Source organism: Euleptes europaea, chromosome 5 (genome assembly GCF_029931775.1).
Source record: "Euleptes europaea isolate rEulEur1 chromosome 5, rEulEur1.hap1, whole genome shotgun sequence".
Classification (NCBI taxonomy): Eukaryota; Metazoa; Chordata; class Lepidosauria; order Squamata; family Sphaerodactylidae; genus Euleptes; species Euleptes europaea.
In genome coordinates, this window is record NC_079316.1 from 27619847 (window position 1) to 27641700 (window position 21854).

Here is a 21854-nt window from a genome sequence, read left to right on the forward strand (position 1 = left end):
CTGTAAGTACATGAGTCAGGAAAATGGGAGGAGCTTGAAAGTACAGGTGAAATAAATACAACGACTCTCACACAGGGTTAGATTAACTATCATAACAGGTACACCAAGGAGAGAGATTTCAGTGGTAGCATAATGATCTTTAAGTAGGTATAAAATGACCTTCTTGTTCAGGGGTCCTTCAAAAATGCTCCGTAGCTCAGAATACAGTGGGAGGCAGTGCATGGCATGGCAGTGGAGAGGGGATTGCTTTGCCAACAGTGACAGAGCAAAAAAAAAAAGCAACTGTGGTAGTAGGCATAAGAAAATAAGAGAGGCCATGCTGGATCAGACCAAGGCCCATCAAGTCCAGCAGTCTGTTCACACAGTGGCCAACCAGGTGCCTCTAGGAAGCCCACAAACAAGACATCTGCAGCAGCACCATCCTGCCTGTGTTCCACAGCACCAAATATATTTGGCATGCTCCTCTGATCCTGGAGAGAATAGTATCCATGACTAGTATTTATTTTTACTAGTAGCTATGAATAGCCCTCTCCTCCACGAACATGTCCACTCCCCTCTTAAAGCCTTCCAAGTTGGCAGCCATCACCACATCCTGGGGCAGGGAGTTCTGCAATTTAACTATGAGTTACACATGGTGCAGAGTGGTAAGCTGCAGTACTGCAGTCTAAGCTCTGCTCACGACCTGAGTTTGATCCTAACAGAAGTTGGTTTCAGGTAGCCAGCTCAAGGTTGACTCAGCCTTCCATCTTTCCGAGGTCGATAAAATGAGTACCCAGCTTTCTGGGGCTAAAGGGAAGATGACTGGGGAAGGCACTGGCAAACCACCCCATAAACAAAGTCTGCCTAGAAAATGTCGGGATGTGACGTCACCCGTCAGAAATGACCCGGTGCTTGCACAGGGGACCTTTACCTTTTACCTACACTTTTTAGTGCATGGACGTTAACACATATGCTGCCTCTCATGCCTTAAAGAAGCCACACTAGAATTACGAGGACCTTGCCATGGATTGGAAAAAGGACCATGCTGGTCTTTCCATATGCAATCATGGTGCTATATAAAACAACAACAACAACTACAATAATAATAAATCAATGGAAACAGTCATTGTGCCATCCTGGAAGAGGTATAGTCCTGTTACCTTGCATAAGGAAAACTGCTCTGGACCAAGGACTATTTGAACCCTTGATAATTACTGATCAGCAGGGACTATTAAAAAATTCAGAGTATACACACTCTTTGTATTAAAATGAGTTCTTTCACATTCTCTTATGAATATTAACAGTGCAGGCATTACCTATCTTGTGATATAATTCCGGCAACTGGACCTCCACTTTTTCTCTTTGGAACAGGTGGTATTCTGCTTGTTCGCACACTGGTGGGATCATATTAAACTGTCTTGCTACCGAATAAGCTTCCTGTTGAAAGTCAGTAGCAAAAGGAAAGCACGTTAGCTGTGAACTCTCCTGGGACATCTAATCACATGAAACCAGGCCTTCTCTGTCTTCAGTCAATGGACAAATTTGGTGTTATTATTATTGATAAATTGATTATTAAAAACAGTGCTTGCCTAAAAGAGTGATCCCAATGAATTGGACAGATGTTAATATTTGAAAAAGAAACCACCAGTACTTCTGAAAGCTTCATTTTATACAGTTGCATGAACAAACCCCTTAACAAACAGCAGATTCAAATGACCACGAAATGCAGGAAATACAGAGTAATTATGTAAAATTTAAACCCAATCTAGAAAAACACAGAGACTAATCATTAGTTATGCTAAACTAGTCAATATCTGTAGTGGATGCCCCCCCCCCCCCCCAGATTTTGCAAAGGTAATAAAGAGTGAAATTTGTTCATGATGGACAGGATCCTGGTTTGGTGTCAAGCTTCTGCACAGGTATACTCCTTCCCTTCCTCCTCCTTTCCTTGGATACATAATAGGCTTGAAGACTTCCTGGCTTCAGACATCATTAAAGTCCATTTATAGGGATTCTAAACTGGTTTTGTTGGCGTTAAGAGACTCAGCATGCCTGGACATTGAGGGGTGCTAGATTATGCTAAGTGTATATAAGTATTACCTCCTTGAATGAGATGCCTCTCTTTGTTCTTAACCTGGGAGCTGCTCTCTGACCCCTCTTCTTGACCTGTGCCCTTTGTTCTATACCATTCTTCACATGGCTCTTCACAGAGTCTCTCCTGTAGAAACAAGGCCCTCATACTCCCACATACATGATGCCGGATTATCTGGCCACTTGTGATAGGGATAGTATTCTTTTGATTAGGTTTCTCTCTTTCTTTCTTCAGATTAGGCTTCTCTCTCTCCATTCAACCTGAATGTGAACTGAATCTACTTGGATAAACGTAACTTTTACTTTTGCAATATACTTCTTGGGAGTTTTATTTTACTGCAAGCAATATCACACTTCTATGGCTGGTTGAACTCTACTATATTAACCAAATATCTCCAATTGGTTTAATCCTATGCCTTTGGGGCTGCATACCCAGTACGGAAGCTCATTTCATTATTTATTACATAGTGTAGAAAACTGTCCATAGATAGGATTCTCCACCTCCAGGTGGGCCCTGGAGATCTCCCAGGATTACAACTGATCTACAGACACCGAGATCAGTTTCCATGCAGAAAATGGCTGCTTTGGAGGGTGAACTATATGGCATTATAACCCCCCTGAGATCCTGTTTGTGGCAACATCATCAAGGAAGATATTTCAGGAGGTGATCCAGAAAAAAAAGAAAAGAATGGTGCTTGCCTCTACTAGTAACAACGGTATAATGTATGTATTACATTGTATCTGAAGAAGTGAGCTCAAACTCACAACAGCTTATGGTGAAATAAATGTTGTGAGCCTTTAAGGTGCCACTTGACTCCTGTGCAATTTCGCTGCAAGAGACTAACATGGCTGTCCCTTTGGAATATAATGCATGGAGCCAGCAATTCACAAGTCTCAGTGGAGAAATCTTTCTGGTCTTTGACTTAACTTTTTGGCATGCTGAAGACAACGGAAGGAGAGTATGCTGCTCTCCGAGTACCACTGCAAAACCACCCCTGTAGTGACAAAGTCTATCTCCAGATTGTCTCAATTAGCCCAGAAGAAATTTAGGGCTCCTTGCTCCTGAGGTCAGAGAACCGGCAAAGCTGGGCTGAATGCATTACACTAATCTATGATCTCACCCTGCAGCCAGTACTGAGCACAACATTCAATATCCTGATAGCTCAGTCATATAACCGTTCATATTCCCTCAGATCTCTCGTCCTCAAGACTGCAAACCCAGAGCTGAAAGTGTATTGACAATGACTAACGAAATCTCAGTAATTGATAGTGACATGGAAGTCTGAGGAGATTTCCATTGAGTGGAAGGTTAAGCTTCTTACGCCTCTCCCCACAAGAAGAAAAGCATAATGTATGCTTCAGCTTAATGTATGCAAGATACCAAGCCCTATGAGGAAAGGCTGAGGGAGTTGGGAATGTTTAGTCTGGAAAAGAGGAGGTTGAGGGGGGACATGATTGCTCTCTTTAAGTATTTGAAGGGCTGTCACTTAGAGGAGGGCAGGGAGCTGTTCCTGTTGGCAGCAGAGGATAGGACTCACAATAATGGGTTTTTATTTGCTGGCAGAAAGGTACCGGCTGGATCTGAGGAAAATATTTTTACAGTAAGAGCTGTTCGACAGTGGAATCAGCTACTTAGGGAGGTGGTGAGCTCTCCCTCACTGGCAGTCTTTAAGCAGAGGCTGGACAAGCACTTGTTAGGGATGCTCTAGGCTGATCCTGCATCAAGCAGGGCATTGGACTAGATGGCCTTTGTGGCCCCTTCCAGCTACATGATTCTCCGATTCTATTCATTTGTATGGTTTATAGAAGTCAAGGAATTTGGCATCAGTTGGAGCAGAATGTGGATTACCTTGGTAAGGAACTGGGATTTGTTTTTAGCCCAGAACGTACACAGTCTATAAACTAGTGAGAAAAATGGCCTGTCTATATTGGTAGCTTAACCTCGACTGTCCCGTTATGAGAAGCTCTCTTACCATGATCTCCATGGCGCTCCATCGGGAGGTTCCCCAATACATCGCCATGCCCTGGTTTATCACGTGCGTCATTGCACGGACAATTTCTAAAACAGAAAGAAAGCAGATGTTTACAACAGCCGAGCGAACACAAGCCATCTGGCACAAATTCAGACAATGTCTCAGTGGGGGCAGATAGGTCCTTTGACTGGGGAAGTTCCCAGCAGGCTGCTGCCCTGGAGAGCTGCTGGTGACCAAAAGCAAACCGAGCCAAGGCACAGGCCACGCGGGCACGGCTGCCAGGGCTACACAGTCTGGGACCGAACAGCACTAGCAAGCCGACTGCCACCTCGTAACCTTACGGTCACCATGATGATCATCTCTATTTTATCTTAACTCTGGGAGAGTGATGGAAGTGTAACTTATATCTGTTTGAAGAGAAAACCAATTATTCTGAGGCTTGGATCCAACCTAGAGTTTCTGCTGGGGCAGGTTTTCTTCCCGCAGCGAAAATTTCCCACCCGCCTGCAGCAGCCCCAATCATCACTTGAAACCCTGTTCTGGAGCGCCCTGTTCTCTAGGAACAGGATTTGAGAAGGGGTATGTTCGGGCTGCAGCAGGCGAGAAAGTTACATTTCACATGCCTGTGGAAACAATAACCTGGACCTTTGCATGTGGATTGAGTGCTTTCCTATGAAGCGACATATAACCCTGCCAAAATCTGTTCATGACTTTTCTTTTTTACAATTTTTACACAAGAGGGCACCCTTATAGAAAGAGACATCGAACAGCCTGGGTATATATTTTTTAAAAGGAAACTACTTAAAAGTGGATTGAACCAACTTCAGAAGCACGAGGAAGCTTACTAAACCGAGGGCAAAGTGTTCAAGCCTGCTTTTGCTGAACTCCCTTTGATTTCAGCCAAAGGCAGAAAATTTACTGAAGCAGGTATGACTTTAGTTAACACCTAGATACCCCACAGATGCTATCATGAGATTGCTGGAGAAAAGCATGGATATATATGCATTAAGTACTTACATAATTTCAACAGGCAGAGCCACATAACCATTTGGGGGGGGGGGTGAACGTCTGCTCTGTCATTAGAAATGACTGATGTGCTGCCAAGCCATTCAAATACTCTGACGTGGCTTGGGGGCCTGTTCTCAGATTACTAAATCCCTACAGCATTATGATGTTACAACAATCAATTGCCACAATTTACTAGTTCCCAACTTTCACTTAAAAAAAGGGGGGGGGGAGTCTCTAATCCTTTTCATTGCAGAATTATAAAGAGAAAGGTGCAGGCTGCACATCTTCCCTTATAATGCCACAAAGAAAAGGCTTGGAGACTTCCTTTAAAAAAATGAAAGCTAAGATTTAGTACATTTTTTGCAATAGATCATTATGTTGTGATTCTATTGGGATCTAGCAATTCCTGGTTTTAAAAAGCCCTCCAGTAGAAGTGGAAAGAGTGATGGCTGGGGGAAGGGAGCTGATGCAAGGAAAGTATGAGGAAAACCGCTATGTGGATTCTCCATTGCCATCATGAATGCCTCTGTATTTGCAATAGCAATAACAGCTACACAAAGAATTATCTTTTTGTGGAAGTAGCCTTAGCATCTAGCCTTCTGAGCTATTTATAATTTCCTGAAAGTAGAGTTTAATATGACAGACTTTTTGGTTGGATCATGCAGAACATTTTTGGCTCCCAAGGTTTATAGTGGATCAGGAAAGATGTCTTGGAAATATCTTATTACAATTGTCAGGGAGATCAGATTTGAATAAACTTATAATGCTATTGGCAGAGAGAAATAAATGGATAATGTTGCAAATGGCAAAGTTTATTGCTATGGTTGCTAAGACTAAGATACAGTTAAGACCTCTTGATGTGAGTCTGACTGATGAATAGTTTTATTATGATAAGTACCGTAAGTTTTGTTATGATGTATTTTATTTATATGGAAGATATTATGAAATCAATCTGTTATTATGGTTGTGAATTTTATACTATAACTGGCAACGTAACTGTCTGTGCTGTGATTTTATGATTCTGTGTTTGTTGTTTGCTATCAATTTGAGTCAATGCAATAAAAAGTAAAGTAAGTTCTGCTATCAGAGAGCTTTTCCTCTAGCACAGTGGTTCCCAACCTTTTTTTGACCAGGGACCACTAGGACTTTTTTGTTCGGTGCAGGGACCCCAAGGTTCAAACTAAAAATTCTGAGAATTTGAAAATAAACTTTAATCATAACTGTTAGTTTAACATTAAACTTAGAATAATATTTGAATATATACTTTTATAATAGAGAACTTTTAATTGAAAATATTAATTTATTATGGGTTTATAATTTTGTTTTGCGGACCTTAATTTAGTTCTCGTGGACCCCTGGGGGTCCACGGACCCCCGTTTGGGAACCAGTGTTCTAGCAGAAGGAGCCTTTCCTTGATGCAAAAATCTCGGCGGCATCTTAGGAGAAGTCTGAAAAAAGCCCCTCTGCTAGCAGAAAGTATATGTGGAATCCAACCCTGAAACCCCTGTGTCCTGAAACAAAATTCATGTTTTCTCCCTCCCCCATGCCAGGTGAAGAGTTCTAGCAACTTTGAAAGCTGGCACACTGTTGTATGATATTTAGGTCGGTCCTTATAAAAGAGACTATGCAACTTTTGGTTCTGGAATAGGCCTGTTAACCAGTGCAACCTTTGTTTAAAATCGTGCATTTTCCTATAACCTCACTGAGATGAGGAACCAGCGACCAGAAAACCATCTTCATTTTAAATAAACAAATAATAAATAAAACATATGGGTGAACTGTGTTAGTTTCTTAGCTGCATCACTTAGTCATCAATCTACTGGTTAACAGCACAGGGAACGATTGCATTAGAACTTAACGCCTCCAGGAATTTTTCACTGTAGAATTTATTCTCTCCTCTGGTCAGTCGATTAATTTTGATACAAGGCTTTCAAAAATCAACCCCTTTCTATCTGCTTAGGCCTCCATCCTAAGACCATTGTTTTCCCCCCTCCATCCTCACCGGGTGGGCTGATATGCCCCCCTCCTCATGTAATGCAGGCCATGAAAGGAAGCTTGCAGTCATAAGTGGTTAAACTGTGGGTTCTCACAAACATCCTGCCCAGCATGCATTTCAGACCCCCAGTCCTGCAGGTGAATTAACCATTCATGTGGTACCATTCATAGTGGACTGTTCATAGCTGTGAGGGGAACATTACCATTCTTTCTTCAAACCCCACACTGTAACCAAGCACAGGGTTGCCAGCTCCAGGCTGGGAAATACCTGGAGCTTTTGGGGGTGCAGCCTGAGGAGGGCGGGGTTTGGAGAGGGGAGGGACTTCAATGCCATTCAATCCAATTGCCAAGGTGGCCATTTTCTCCAGGGGAAGTGATCTCTGTCACCTGGAGATCAGTTGTAATAGCGGGAGATCTCCAGCCACCACCTGGAGGTTATAATCAAAAGGCAACACAAAGGCTCAATATTAAGTATGCAACCAATTCAATACTTATTCCTAAATCATTGACATATAATGTTAATGGTTTAGGAATAAATACTGAATTTGTTGCATACTTAATATTGAGCCTTCAATCTGCCTTTTGATATATACCACATGAAGGCTGGCAACCCTAACCAAGCACCATAGTAAGGAAGAACCACCCCATTCTACCATGGGAGCTCATTGGGTCATCTGTGGCCCATCACTCTCTCTCTTTCTCAGCCACCTCACAGGGTTGTTGTAAGGATAAAAACAACAAAAAAAGGAAGATCAATATTGTAAACCGATTTGCATCTCCATTGGATAGAAAAACAGGGCATAAATATCCAAACAACACGATTGTGTGGTTTTTATCTTGTCGATTGACTGCTATATTGTTTTTTATGTTTGCAGCTTTGTTGGCTAGACTTTACTTCAGAGATGTGGTAGAAGGGCAGACAAAACCAATATGATCTTGAAGGAATGCCAGATCCCCCTGTACAGCTCGAGAACCACTGTGCCAACTGTGCTGGCACCAGGAATTCAACTCTCTTGCCATCTCCGTCCCACACCCGTTCAGACCCATGAGTTGCTGTTGATTTTTCAGAATCATTATATTTGTTAATTCAACATCTGGTGCCTTTGATAATTGTGTCTGAACTGAACTTGGGCATAGCAGCTCTTTTGGCTGAGATGTATCATTCAATCTTAATTGCAAAGCTTGAATTTAGAAAGAAAGAAAGGAAAGAAAGAACAAGCCAGAAGGCAGTTTTTATCCCCAATGGATGCAACCATGGGCCTGTGTTTGTGTGTGCAAAATGAGCAGTTCAGAGAGGCATAATGTGTACGATCGTCATGGAAACGGCACAGATAATGGGATGCCAACAAACCACCTCCAACAGGCCGATCTTAGGCATGTTTCCTTGGAAATAATTTCCACTGACTGTAACAGGACTTACTTCAGAGTAAGTGTGTAAGGAAAGCTTAATTGCTAAACTTCTATTAAAGAAAGAAAGTGAGGCTGTTGTTGCCAGGTGTCCATGTAAAAAAGGAGATCTGAGTTCCACAACAGAGAAGGCCGTAAACCAAAGGCTATTTATGAAATGGTCAGCTGGAGAAAAATGTAAATTTTTCTAGCATAATGAAGATATTCCAGATTCGAGATGGATAAAGGAGATGGGTAATATGACAGTTGGCCAATCATAATCAGGATTTCCAAAACTAGAAAAAGCAACAAGGAGGTGGGAGGGGGTAGAAATTTTTAGAAGAAAAATGATATGAAGGGAAAGGATTGAGCAACTCCCTCCCCCCAGTTGTCTATGGCCAATTTCAGCATCCCCAAAAGTCAGGAGGAAAGACCACAGAACCACCAGTTACATGTAGCCGACTGCAGATGACAAAGGAAACAAAACGAAAATTCAGCAGCTTTTCCGAAGTGGCCACACTTATGAGTTAAACAATCCCTTTTCTTAAACCTCGATGGCTTAACAAGTAAAAAGAACATCCTTATGATTTCCAAAGCATAATCTTTTTGCTCTCGTTGTTGAGGGCTGAGGCTATGACCACTTGAGCATAAAAGGTGCATTACACAGTGAGTGGAGTGTGTCTGTCAACTGTGATTTGGCATCCTTCACATTTCTGAAAATCACGTACAAAGTATGTCCTTCCCCAAAGCCATGTATACAGGCACTGAAGCTCTCAGGTTGCCACTGTGTATGTCTAGTATGGCCTCAGTGCTCTCTCTCTCTCTAATATGTAGGGTTGCCATTCTCCAGGTACTAGCTGGAGATCTGCTATTACAACTGATCTCCAGCCGATAGAGATCAGTTCCCCCTGGAGAAAATGGCAGCTTTGGCAATTGGACTCTATGGCATTGAAATCCCTCCCCTCCCCAAACCCCACCCTCCTCATGTTCTGCCCCCAAAATCTCCTGCCGGTGGTGAAGAGGAACCTGGCAACCCTATTAATATGGTGTAGTCATTAGCATGTTAGACTGGGGAGAGACAGTTCCATTGCCATGGCCTCCAGGTTCCATGTGGGACTAAGAGGCCACGGTGAGGTAGAACTGCAAGCCCAGTTCAGCCCAGCCAAGCTGGGCTCGCAGCTCTGCGCAGAACTCCACCGCCATAGCCTCCGGGTTCCATGTGGGTCTTGGAGGCAGCCATCCCCACCACTGAAGTTCAGGTAGGGGGGAGGGTAGAGGAAGGGGGGGAGGGTAGAGATGGGAGGTATAAAATTCAAATTCAGGTCTTATGGGCATGATTTTTTTTGGGAATCCTAGATTTTCCAATATGGTGGTTCAGAAATATCCAGGATTCCTGAAAAAATTCAGTTCCATTAGATCCAAATCCAAATTTTACAGGTATTTCACCACCACACCCCTAGCCACTGCAGGTTCAGGTGATCAGATAGGAGTCCCATGTTCAGAACTTAATTCCCAGGAGTCTATAGGCCTGATCTGGATTGAAACTGTGGTGCACAAGGAAAGTGGCCCCACTTTTTGCTCTGTAAAGGAACTTTACAAGTAGTGATAGCTACAGTTCCCCTACATTTCCCCAATGGGGCAAAGAGCAATTCCCTGGGGCCATTTCTGCTCAGGACAATGTTGGGGGTGGGGCATAAGTACCTTCTCAGCACACAATAAAGTCCCAACCTGAATTTGGCCTACAGATGCCTGGGAATTTAGTTCCAAGCACAGAAGCCCCAGACTATATCAGCTGACCCACCACATATGGGACACGTGACCTTGAGCCAATTACTCTTTCTAGAGTTGTCAACCTCAAGGTACTGTGCAGGAATTCAAGGCAACAATAAATACTGACTAAACTAATGAAACATCAAAGTGTATTAAGTGTATTTCAAAGTGAAAGAGGACTAACAAATATATACAATTATTTACAAAAAATCAAGTAGTCCACAAGGGTACACTGATCCAAGGTAAACTCTATAGGCTGGTTACATGAACTCAGCAAACATGTAGATAAATAGTAGTAGGTAGGAAGACGATCGTTTCTTTCTTCTTCATCAGTTCCGTTCCAATATACAAAAATTTCAAACATGAAACTTGTTATAGAATGCAGCAGCTGTAAACAGATATAGTTGGAGAACCTATCCTAAAGGGAAGGAGCAATACGGTTTGGATATGTCAAAAAGGGCAAGAGTCCAGTAGCACCTTAAAGACTAACAAAAATATTTTCTGGTAGGGTATGAGCTTTCGTGAGCCACAGCTCACTTCTTCAGATACAGCTAGAATGTGAATCCATCGGTCTTTAAGTAGAGGAACAGTATGTAAATGTGAATAGCAGGCTTGATGGGATTAGGTGTGATATGCAGAAGAGTCTGTGATGTCCAGGGGAGAGATGGGTGTGGAGAAATCAGCATTGGCCATGAATGCAAGGTCTTTATTCAGCCCAGGTAAATGCATTGACTTTAGTTTGAATATCAACTGTAATTCAGCAGTTTCTCTTTCCAATCTCCCTTTAAAATTCCTTTGTAAGAGAACTGCTTCTCTTAAATCTGCAACAGAATGTCCTGGAAGGTTGAAATGTTCACCCACTGGTTTTTGAATATTGTGGTTTCTGATGTCAGCCTTATGTCCATTTAATCTTTGTTTAAGAGACTGACCTGTTTGTCCAATGTAGATTGTGGAAGGGCATTGCTGGCATGTGATGGTATAAATCACATTTGGATATGATAGTGTGCATGTTTAATTACATTGACTGTAAGTACATTGACTTTTAAATATTGATCCTTTTTATATATGAGAAGTATTACATTTTTTAATGAATAAAATTTTTGTATATAGGAACGGAACTGATGAAGAAGAAAGAAACGATCGTCTTCCTACCTACTACTATTTATCTACATGCTTGCTGAGTTCATGTAACCAGCCTATAGAGTTTACCTTGGATCAGTGTACCCTTGTGGACTACTTGATTTTTTGTAAATAATTGTATATATTTGTTAGTCCTCTTTCACTTTGAAATGCACTTAATACACTTTGATGTTTCATTAGTTTAGTCAGTATTTATTGTTGCCTTGAATTCCTGCACTGTCTTTCTTACCATTGGTATTAGTGCAGAGGTTTATTTTAGCTTACTTAACCTCAAGGTACTAGCTGGAGATTTCCTGCTATTACAACTGATCTCCAGCCAATAGAGATCAGTTCACCTGGAGAAAATGGCCACTTTGGCAAGTGGACTCTATGTCATTGAAGTCCCTCCCCTCCCCAAACCCCACCCTCCTCAGGCTCCACCCCCAAAATCTCCCGCCGGTGGTGAAGAGGGACCTGGCAACTCTAACTCTTTCTCAGCCTAACCTAACGCTCAGAGTTATTGTGAAGATAAAATGAAGAGGGAAGCCATGTATTCTATCCTGAGTTTTTTGGAGGAAGGGTGGGGTTAGAAAACATAACAGATAAATGGGAACCAATTTTTTTTACCAAGATTAGATTCATGTTAAATATTCCTAATATCTTGCCCTTTATTATCTGTACAGAACTGATTATACCAGACATATAGCAGGATCTGACAGCTTCCTTTATATGCCTGCAGGTAGAAAATAAAAGTTGATTTAGGCTGAAGCCTCAAATATGTTTGATGGATTGTTAATCTACCTACCGTAATAGTTAAAAGCACAACCAAGGCTATTTATCATGTTGATGGACTAAGACAGCCTGCCTTGAGGAAGCTTATTAATATTAACGCTACACTAGTTGAATATGTGAGAAAGGCTGAATGCAAACTGAAAGCTTAATATGGGCCATGATGACCTGGGTTCAAATTACTGCTCAACCGGCAAAGCTACCAGGTTGTCTTGGGAGCATAATGTGAAATAACACGGTGGGTATTTCCCTGAACTCCTTGGAGGAAGGGAAGGAAACAAAGCACCCATGTAACCATCAGTAGCATGAAATAGAATTAAATGGGCCATTGGTTTCTTGAAGGCTCTCGTTTTCTAGTGGGATCAATCACACGCCAGGCACTACTATGTAGATTATGTTGAGACTTTCAAAGGTCTGATAAGTTTGTGTTATCCATCATATTTTTATCCTGCCCTGCCTCCAAGGATTTCAGGGCAGCAGACAACTTACGGTTGCCAACTCTAGTTTGAAAATTTCCTGGAGATTTGGGGGCAGAGCCTGAGGAGAGTGAGGAAGGGAGAGAGCTCAGCAAGGATGTGATGCCATAGAATCTAACCTCCATGTTGGAAGTGAAGGACTTTGCACTGTCTCTTAACCTCAGACTTCAGAGGTGGACTAGACTAGAGAGTCAGAGAGATAGGTGGGTCAAGACACTGGGTATCCTTTCTCTACTGCTCTGAACTTCCTTCCTTCCTGCTTCTTCCTCACCTCACCTCCACTCCACATGCATACACACTTCTCCATCTTGCTGCTATGAGGGAAGAACGCAAATCCTGTATCTCCCTCCATCCTAGTTCGCTAGATTAGATTAGGGAATTATATTCTACCTATCCTATCCAGAAACTGAGTTCCTATAATAAATGGAACTCCATTTCTGGATAGGATAGATAGAATGTAGTTCCCGAGGTTGCTAACAGATTAAAAACATACATAATAAAATCACATTTTAAAAACCATTAGAAAAAATCTCCATCATTAAAGCAATTAAAACCAGCCTGACACACTAACCACTATACAACATTGTTAATCAACAAGCAAGCAATGACAAACTTTATGCTGGACTAAATTGTTAGTCTTTGAGGTGCTGCTAGACTTCTATTTTATTTGTTGGAGGAAGGAGACTATCCAAAAACTCAAAGGCAGCTCTTCAGGGCTGGGTTGACCCCAGTTGCGGCAACCTGATAACTACTGAAGAATGGCGTCAAAAAACCAAACAAAACATCAGCATCAATTAATGTTCCATAAAAATTTTCTTTTGCATGGTGGAAAATAAAAAACTTGCCCAGAAGTGCCTCTCCACTGTCAGTGAATCATAGCAATGATTGCTTTCGGCATGACACTCAAATCTCATGAGCAGCTACTGGTAATAGCATTTCCAACAGACAAGGGTACACGGGGCGTAATTATCACAAACAATGTGTCGAGTTCTTTGTTTTCACTTCTGTATAGCCTTAATATGAGTGAGTGAGTGAGTGTGGGAGGCCGGGCGGCAAAACTTCTCACAGCTGCTTACCTCTCAGTCATTTCTGTGAACAAAGATGTGTGCTCCCTATTAACCAGTCATCCCCCAGGGATGCAACCTTTGCCCTAACCTTCCTCCATCCAACACACACAGAAGACATTTCCTACAAATGAACTGTCCAAACAGGTCCTCAGTTACCTCAGCAGAAATCCCTTCTGTGAGTCACCAGGTTGAGCATGATGAGGCGGAGAGTGGGCGGGTAAAGAGTTGCTTGACAATAAATCAAGCACAGAAAATGAAGGGCAGAGGGTTAAGAATGATCAAAAGCCTACGTAATTCTGTCACCTTTTTAATGAAATATCTTGTTTTTTTTCTCTCAAAGACACCGAGATGCAAGTTAAATGCCTTAATAAATTCAAGTCAAAGACATGCTGTCCCCACCAAAATGGTGAGACAAAATGGAGAGAAAAATCAATAAGTTGTTTGAGAACATAATAGGTCTGTTCATCCTTAAAGTCTGGAAAAGAAGTTGTTGTAGGAAGTGGTCTTGGATATTTTGGTCTATAATAAATGAGCAGAAGTCATCAGTACACACCAAATCTCATTTCCTATGAAAGTCCAGCGGAACTGAATGGGAGATATGCTAATCTTACTGTTCCTTGTGGTGGATTTGAAAGAAAATCTTGAAAAACTGTGCATGTGGCAGAAACATGTGGCTTGGTCAGTAAGGAAGCATAGCTGTCCAACTATGAGATTCAGACACATTTGGCATCCTGCTCTTCAAAATATGATTAGGGATGTGGCTGGATAATGGACAGAGACACATCTTTGTAATTTCAGATGAGCTGGGCAACAAAAGGAAGCCCAAGTCCCATGAAATAAAGATCTACTCCATAACCTATGCTTTTTTGTATTTGTGTGGCGGTGGTGGTGGTGGAAAGTGCCATCAAGTCTCAACTGATTTATGGTGACCCCATAGTTTTCAAGACAGGAGGCAAACTGAGGTTGTTTGCCATTGCCTTCCTCTGCATAACAACCTTGGACTTCCTTGATGATCTCCCATCCAAGTACTACTAACCAGGGCTGACCCTGCTTCGCTTCCGAGATCTGACGAGATCAGGCTAGCCTGGGCCATTCAGGTCAGGTCAACCTTGTAATTATACACTTAGGCCTGTCAACAGTTACCTGTCAACAGCATTACTTAGGCCTGTCAACAGTTACCTAAATTATGCTGTAGGAGGCTAGAAAGGTCCCTGGTTTTTCACACTGCCACCACCCACTATGGACGGTGGCACATCATGCCCTTCTTCTATGTGACATGGCATTTTCCTCACCTGCATCTGCTGTTGATGTGCAGTGCTGGAACGGAAACCCCAGCACCAGATGAAAAAAGAGCAAGACGAACCACACTAAACATTGGGGTAGAGGAACCATCACACGAGAACATGAAGGTAACATGTAGACTGACCCATAGAAATAGTACTTTCATGAGTTCTTAAGAACTGGTCCTCATGTTACTGTAGTCCCCCAAGGCAGAGGAATAAGGTTTAGCAACTCTCCTTGCTGAGGTTGTCACATCTGACACATGGATGTACAGGACTGCATAGACAGTTTCTGTGCTGGTGCTAAATGCCTTCAGGAATATCAAGCACTAGCATAAATGTCCATGGAAATGTAGTCTAAGGGATCATCTACACAAGTCCCCTGACTCAACTTGCAGTCACATATACCATCACGGAACTCACCTAGGAAAGTGCTCTGTCACTGTATGTGGCTCGGGAGCACTATATGATGGGGGCTTTCTGCCTTCCCTCTTGTGCTGTTTTCCAGACCGTAAACAGTTTTAGGGAGGTCCTGTTGGCCCCTATCTTGGGCTCCATGTGTCCTTGATCACATCATCCCAGGTCCCAGGGGTCCTGAGATAAAGTCAAACAGAGCCCTCCAGCAGCCATTTCTGCACTAGAAAACATCACGGAAGGGAAGGCAGAAGCACTTCTGAGCTGCATCAAGCAGTGGAGCACTTTCTAAGGTGAGCCCCTATGTGTGACTGCAAGTCAGATCAGGGACTCTCAATCCAACTCACATAACACATCTCATGTAGATAAGCCCTTTACCGGCAAGCAGCCTCCTTTTACAGGCTTTATAATTCTGAATCATCTTGTTAGCCATAATCATAGATAATCTGGTATATGTCTCCCACATCCCCAAGTGGTGAGATGTCCAAGGGCCGTGCTACAAGATTTATTTTATTTTGGAAACGAGGGCTCTGGGAGCTTAATGGTACCTTTGTATTATCTAGCATGGTGTAGTGGTTGAGAGAGGTGGACTCTAATCTGCAGAACCAGGTTTGATTCCCCACTCCTCCACATGAGCGGTGGACTCTAATCTGGTGAACTGGGTTGGTCTCCCCACTCCTCTGCATGAAGCCAGCTGGGTGACCTTGGGCTAGTCACAGCTCTCTTAGAGCTCTCTCAGTAGGGTTGCCAACCTTCAGGTACTAGCTGGAGATCTCCTGCTATTGCAACTGATCTCCATCCGAAAGAGATCAGTTCACCTGAAGAAAATGGCTGCTTTGGCAATTGGACTCTATGGCATTGAAGTCCCTCCCTGCCCCAAACCCCAAACTCAGGCTCCCAAAAACCTTCCACAGGTGGAGAAAAGGGACCTGGCAACCCTATCTCTCAGCCCCACCTACCTCACAGGGTGTCAGTTGTGGGAAGGGGAAGGGAAGGTGATTGTAAGCCGGTTTGATTCTCCCTTAAATGGTGGAGAAAGTTGGCATATAAAAACCAACTCTCCTTCTCCTCCCCCTCCCCTCCTCCTTCTTCTTTTCATTTACAAATAATCAAGCAGAGCCTGTTGGAGGTAAGTGGAGTCTCAGAACTGGGAGCAGAATGCGTGTCCTGCTTCAGATTACCAAAGAGAAGCTGCACCCCAAAGATAGTTTGTGTTTCAATAACTCCAACTGAAACCTCTCTGCTCTTTCCTTGTGGGTCCATTCGAACTGGCTACAAGCCGTTTCTCTTCCCCTCCCTCTTGCTGAAGGCTGCAGCTTTTCAAAGGCAACGGAGAGAATTATTCATCTACCAAGAAACATTCATGTCCTTTTGTTAAGTGTCTGACCGCTTATTAGTTGTACAGCAACAGGCACAGTCACTGAAATCAAAGCAGACACATTCATAATAATACTGACTCTGAACTCCCAATGAGCGGCAAGTCAAAGCCTGCTTTTGCTCGCTTTAAGGCGACACCAGATATACTTCCCTCTGTCTGTACTGGCTACCCCTCAAATAATAATATCGTTTACTCACAACTTGCACTTCTAACGCTGGCCAGTACTCATTTCAAAAGGAATGAATGCCTTGAGAATGCTTTGCCTCCCAGGCTTATATTTTATAGAGTGCCTTGCCTTTCTGCAGGCTGTCACTCTGGGGATTCTAAGAGAAAACTGTACTATCGAACTTTCAGTGCTAGAGTTGCTTAGGGGAACAGCATGCAAAGGATGCTGCTGATGACCCGACACAACGCTGTAACATTTAAGAGTTGCACATCATTGTCATCCATGTGCATTTCTTCATAACTATGCAACATAAAAAGCCTCTTGCTATTTGTTCAAAGCGTTTCTCCGCTCTTTGTCAAAACTGGCAAGCAGAGAAGAGCAGCGTTTGCTTGTGAATCAGCCATTAAAAGCTCCCGGGGAAAAGACGCTGTCACCGGAGGGAGGAAGAAATGAGGTCTGTTTTCTCAAGGAAGTGCAATGCACTTGCTACCAAGTATATTGCACTGACTTGAACATATGGCATTTATATGGTAGGAACAGCCTTCCTAGGTAAACTGTGAAGATGAAGTGGGAGGACAGAACTGTTCATAAGGCTCTTGTGGGATTATTCTCACTTCTTACTTCAAGGTCACACAAAAGGCCCTTGGGAGTGCCGCAATTCCATATTTCAACCCACCTTCAGTGACTTAAATGAAAGTACTTTCCGTATGAAGATGCAGAAACATTTGACAGCTGCTTTTGCTAAAGTGGGAACTATAAACTGTTTGGTGTCAACTGATAATCCGACTCAGTCATCTGCTCTCTGCTATGTATTTGCCCTCCAGAAAAACAATGTGCCGAGTCAGGAAGGTCTTTTGCTGCATGTGTGCCTGTGTTCAACTAGGTGACGGAACCGCCTGTGGAAGCAAATGGGGACAAAGATGTCAAAAAGACACTGGCCATTTATGCAGAGTCGATTCTGCTCCTCGCTCAATGCTAATTTTTTTAATCTGACCTTTAAAATGACTATTCGCGGTCCTGATACAAGAGGAGAAAGTCAAACAAATTCCACCCCCCACTCGCCTGCTCCATTTGCATAGCCATTAGCAATGGTTGTTTGCATAGCTTAGCCGAAGCTGGGATTCTGCATGCTTCCTTCAGTGAATGCTTCGATGCAGGGGTGGAGCAAATACAAAAGGTAACGTTAAAGGGGCCCTTAAGAAATGCGAAGAGGACTTCTACTAGGGACACTGATCTGAGCACCACGTCTCTCGGGGGCTCCCGAGGGAACCAAGAATCGTTCGAATCTGGGGTGCAATCCTGCACCCCTACCCGATCCTAAACAGTGGACCGGGGAGCAGGACTACCCCTGCTGCCTTTTAAGTGCGGTTTTGACCCCCAGATTTGCTGAGAGAGCCTTCGGACGACTCTTGGAATCCTGGACGAGGTCCCGCCGGCCTGAGAGGAAACCATTGCCGCTAACGTCTCTTTGGAATTAGGCTCAGATCTCCCCTATCTATTACCATCTAAGCATCAATACAGAAGCAAGAATACCTACTCTTCTAAAATCTGAGTAACTTACAAGAATTCTTTTGATTTACCTAGATCTGGAAGTCTTGAAGGAGCGAAAAAATACCTATTGAATCTGTATCTCCCCATCAGATGTTTGGATGACTCTTTGAAAATTAAAAACACTGGATAAACAGGCAGGATTTTTATCAAATTGATCGGTGGGTAGACATAATAATCGGGACTCTTTGAATGACGTTACAGCCACCAATCAGAGACTGAGATGTGCAAAGGGGAGGGAGGAGGAGATTCCCCCCCATTTCCGGGAAGACGCTTTTCTGAGTAAACAAGTCTTCAAGCCACGTCTTATCCAGAAGCATCTGCTACCGTCTGCTACCGCGAGAACATCACAGGATTTGAGACCGGAAGTGTGGCATTACTGTGTAACTGGCAAATATCTCCCAAGTTCCTAGGCAAAAGGAAGTAATGGCAGGCTTGCGACTTTATATCCTGCCCCCCGCAACATTTCTTTACTACCCACAACATAGGAACTAGTGATATACCTGTCTGGACTTTACCAATTAAATTTCAACAGAACTATTAGAAGCAGCAACCATGGAAAGTGTGATTAAACAGATGGATCAACTACTCTCTCTGACAAACAATATCTACGAACTTTTCAACCGGAAACTGGATGTAATTTTGGAAGATCTCAAGGATATAAAAGACCAAGTTACTACATTGAGATCAGAGATGAGAGAAGAAAGCTCTCCAAACGACAAGCCATCAAAAGAAGAATTAAATTCTACTAAGGAACTGGAGAGCCACAATGGACAACCAAAGGATATACATCTGCAAGAAGAAATTGAACCAATCCAGTTGACAACAATGGATTTGAATGTAAGAGACTTTGACTTTTGTTTGTATAATCTACCAGATGAATTCTTCAATGTTAACTGGGAGAACTTAAAAGGGTGAAAAGCTTGAAACACCGGGATCTTTCTCTTCGCCTTAGGGATAGAAGAAACCACACTGCAGATTGACTATCACTCGCCAGTTTCTGAAGAGGGAACTGTACTAACAGTTTCCAAGGATGCTTTTCGACGTTTAAAGCTACTGAGAAAAAGAGGAAGATGTTGGAAATTCAGGATAAAGAGACTGGTTCAAAGGATCTAGATTTCTTGGGATTTAACTAAAAGGGACTGATTAATGGCTTGGCTTTGTCAAAAACAGAATAATTAATGACATTAACATAATAGATACTTATTAGATGTCTGGGAGAAATGGAGGAGTTATAATGATACCTATTTTTAAAGGAAGTTAAAAAATGATACCTATTATCTAATCCATCTTTTTTATTATAAAATAGTGCTTTTTCTATTTTTTCTTTCTTATTTTTTTCTCTTTGCTTGAATATAGAAAATTGTTATAAACGAAATAGTGATCACTTAGATTATGAGAAATAAAGAATAATTTCTTATAAATGTTTGTGATAATATTAGGATTAGAATTTTAAACAAAGATTACAAATAAATGACAAGATTGAGGGAGGTGTAGGGGAAGTCTTCATATTTTATTTATATATATATGTATTTTCAACAATTTTTATTGGAATCTACACCTTGATGCTTATTTACATTGATTGTTGAATATTGTGTTTAATCAGTATGGAAAAACAATAAAAAAATTATATATATAAAAAAAGAAATGCGAAGCAAGTATGCGCTGGCTTTGCAGTGACATCTTTGGAATAACAGTTCAGGGTGAAGAAATTTTTTAAAAATATGCGGGGCACTTCAGCCTGGAACGTGCTGCTAATTACCCAGCATAAACGGCCGCTGTGAAAACCACTGCTTTGCAGGGCTGATTCAAAGTATTTTACCACTCCAAGCAAGATGCAAACCTGGTCCCTTTAGTTCCCAAATGGTTTCCAATGCAGTTTCTTGGAAAATAACCTTAGGTATTCTGGGATAAAATTTTCTTTCATTTTTTAATTTCTGAAGCATTATATGTAATACTGATTAATTCATTGCAAGGGATCATAGCTCCATGACAGAATGTATTTTAATGGGTGTCACAACTGCTGCTTTTCAGATTTATTGTAGCATAGGTAATTACTGCATAAATAATGGCTGAATTAGAATTTAACAATGTTATTGTACTAACTAGGGCTTAAACAAATACCATTATGGGCATTGTGAAGTATCTTGTACTTTTTAAGTTTTACATAGAAATGTCACAAAATATAGCTCTTGCATTTCGTGGCCATTGAACCCAAAATATTCATGTTTCCCACTCTTGAATATAGTATGTGCACTGACGAAGGATTCATACCATGCACCTGATGAAATAGGTTTCCCCTATTCCAGCCATATAAAGATGTATTTTTCAAAACAACTTACCAACGCAGAAGGTTGATTTTAATGCTTTATCAATTATTAAAGTGTGCTTAGATATTTGAACAGAGCTCTTTCCCTATCCCAAACCTGATTCTACTCTGTTTCCCATCCCTAGAAGCTTCTGTTGTGGGATGAAGATGCAAGTAGCCAATCTTAAATGTATCTAATTTGCATTTAACATGGAAGTTTCTGGAAAGCAAGTTCAGAAGGGGAATAAAAATCTAGCAAACTCATTTAAAAGAGCTTATATTATGCCAGTTTCTTCGCACCCCTCTATAATTTATGTGATGAACATAAGACAGTCTGCACATAAATATGCAGAGAAAGCAAGAGTATAACTGAATTAAACCCCTTTGAAGTATTATTATTATGGTAATACGTTGTATCATTGACAGGAATAAACTAAAGGCCCTTCTGGATCAAACCAAAGGTCTGTCTAGTAAAACATCCTATTTCCTATCAGCTACATGATTAAAGTGAAGCCTGCCCCTAGAGGGAGGGTGAACAGTCTTCCCCCACAATTGACCCAACAACTGGAGAACTGGGTTTGATTCCCCACTCTTCCACATGAACGGCAGACTCTAATCTGGAGAACCGGTTTGGTTTCCCCACTCCTACACATGAAGCCAGCTGGGTGACCTTGGGCTAGTCACAGTTCTCTTGGAACTTTCTCAGCCCCACCTACCTCCCAAGGTGTCTGTTGTGGGAGGGGAAGGGAAGGTGATTGTAAACCAGTTTGATTCTTCCTTAAGTGGTAGAGAAAGTCGGCATATAAAAACCAATTATTATTCTTCTATTCGGCCATCATAGCTAACAGCCACTGATGGACCTCTCCCCTTTCACAAATTTGTCATATTCTATTTTAAAGCCATGTAAACCAGTGGCCATCATATCTTACATTAGTTAATTCCATACATTATGTAACGTAGTACTTCCTTTTGGCTTTCCTAAACCTACTGCCAATGATGAGTGACCCACAGTTCTAGAAGGGAGACAGAAAAGAAAATGTCTCTCCTCATTTTCTTCATTACTTTATGGGTCTGTAATTTAGAATTTTATAAACCATCATAATTGTT

The 21854-nt window shown here is 42.0% G+C and overlaps 1 protein-coding gene across 2 annotated transcripts in view; it reads right to left on the reverse strand.

Moving 5' to 3' along the window:
* Positions 1-21854, reverse strand: part of KCNAB1 (potassium voltage-gated channel subfamily A regulatory beta subunit 1) — a 209319-nt gene that overhangs the window by 13263 nt on the left and 174202 nt on the right. For both annotated transcript variants that reach the window (XM_056850329.1, XM_056850330.1), the window contains exons 9-10: positions 4044-4129; positions 1296-1416 (exon numbers count right to left, since the gene is read on the reverse strand). In XM_056850329.1, the coding sequence (XP_056706307.1) occupies positions 1296-1416; positions 4044-4129 (207 nt within the window). The remainder of the gene's footprint in view (positions 1-1295; positions 1417-4043; positions 4130-21854) is intronic.